Source organism: Apis dorsata, unplaced genomic scaffold (genome assembly GCF_000469605.1).
Source record: "Apis dorsata unplaced genomic scaffold, Apis dorsata 1.3 scaffold_1163, whole genome shotgun sequence".
In the NCBI taxonomy this organism is placed as follows: Eukaryota; Metazoa; Arthropoda; class Insecta; order Hymenoptera; family Apidae; genus Apis; species Apis dorsata.
This window is the reverse complement of record NW_006264260.1, coordinates 19,025-20,756: the sequence shown is the minus strand read 5'-3', so window position 1 is coordinate 20,756 and position 1,732 is coordinate 19,025. Positions and strand designations below refer to the sequence as shown.

General features: G+C 19.5%; 1 protein-coding gene across 2 annotated transcripts in view; it reads left to right on the top strand.

Moving 5' to 3' along the window:
- Positions 1 to 1,732, top strand: part of LOC102681658 (protein sel-1 homolog 1) — a 10,109-nt gene that overhangs the window by 7,313 nt on the left and 1,064 nt on the right. For both annotated transcript variants that reach the window (XM_006624849.1, XM_031514740.1), the window contains exon 6: positions 816 to 1,222. In XM_006624849.1, the coding sequence (XP_006624912.1) occupies positions 816 to 1,222 (407 nt within the window). The remainder of the gene's footprint in view (positions 1 to 815; positions 1,223 to 1,732) is intronic.

The following is a 1,732-nucleotide window of genomic DNA, read 5'->3' as shown; positions in this document are numbered from 1 at the left end:
ATAATTATTTAATTATAATGTAATATTAAATAATTATTAATATTAAATTTATATAATTAAAATATATTTTAATTATATAAATTTTAATATAATAATTAATATAATTAAAATATTATATTTTAATTATATAAATTTTAATATAATAATTAATACTTATATTAATATTGCTAAAAAATTACAATGCTAGAAAATTTATGGATAATAAGAATTATATGGAAATTATATAGATTATAGTGATTTTATATAGATCTATATTGATATGATAATTTAAAATATTTCATTATATTTTTCGCTATTATTTTATTATTATATTATATTATTATATTATATTTTTTATCCATTCAAAGTTTTAATCTATTTTATTATAAATTATCCTTAGATCATAGAATTATTATATATAATAATAAACATAAATACTTAGAAAATCGAAAGTCAAAATAAATAAATATTTTACCAAATTATAACCAGATTATATACATATAATCTATATACTTTTTTTAAAACAAATCTTGTTTGTAGAATTTTAGTTTTTTTAATTTTTTTGTTATATTATATATTATATATTATATAAAGTAACATCTTTTATTAGAGCATTTTTTATTTTAGAAAATATTTTTTATTATATTTTTTATTATATTATAATTTTGAATATATAATATATAAGTTATAATAATTTTAAGTGAATAGATGAAGTGAAATACAATAGCTAAGTGAAATACAAATAAAAGAAAAATAATGAATTTAAAATAATATTTTGATAGTTATGTGATATTAATATATAATAAATTTATTCTAATAGTTCAATTGTTTGATAGGTGGCACAGGAGTAAGACGTGATTATAAATTAGCCAACAAGTATTTTAGTTTGGCTAGTCAATCTGGTCATGTTTTGGCATTCTATAACTTGGCACAAATGCATGCTACTGGTACAGGCATGATGCGTAGTTGTCCAGCTGCTGTTGAACTTCTGAAAAATGTTGCTGAAAGAGGCAAATGGAGTGACCAATTAATGATTGCTCATACAGATTATAGAGAGGGTAGAATAAATGAAGCTTTTGTCAATTACGCTCTCCTTGCAGAGATGGGTTATGAAGTAGCACAGAGTAATGCTGCATTTATATTGGATAAAGGAGAGATTTCAATACTATCAGAAGAAGAAGGATTGGTTAGGGCACTTGCTCTATGGGCTAGAGCTGCTGCTCAAGGATATTCTGCTGCTCAGGTATTTATTAATTATTGATTTTTATAAATGTCTGTAATAATACAATAAATATAAGGTTATCTGTTCATGAACTATTGCTTCATCAAGACACATCTTAGATATAATGCTTACTATACATAAAAAGAGAATATAAAAAAATGGCTAATCCTCCATGAAGTAACAATAATACACTTCATTTGTCATGATTTTAATAAAAATTATTGATTACTAGACATACATTGTTAAAGTTCATAAATAATTTTATTGATTATTATATCAATGAATATCAATGAATATCAATGAATTTTATTTCACTCATATTTTTGAAAAGAAATATGAAAAATATTTTAATTATAAGTATTTATATAATTATACATTATCATTATAATTATTAAATTTCATTTTATTGCTTTTAACATTTTTCTATTTATTATAAAATAAGGAATTCATTATACAAATGATTTAATTATAAAATAAATTTTTTAATGCATTATTTGTTTTTTTTTTTGTTATTTTTTGTTTTTTTTTATT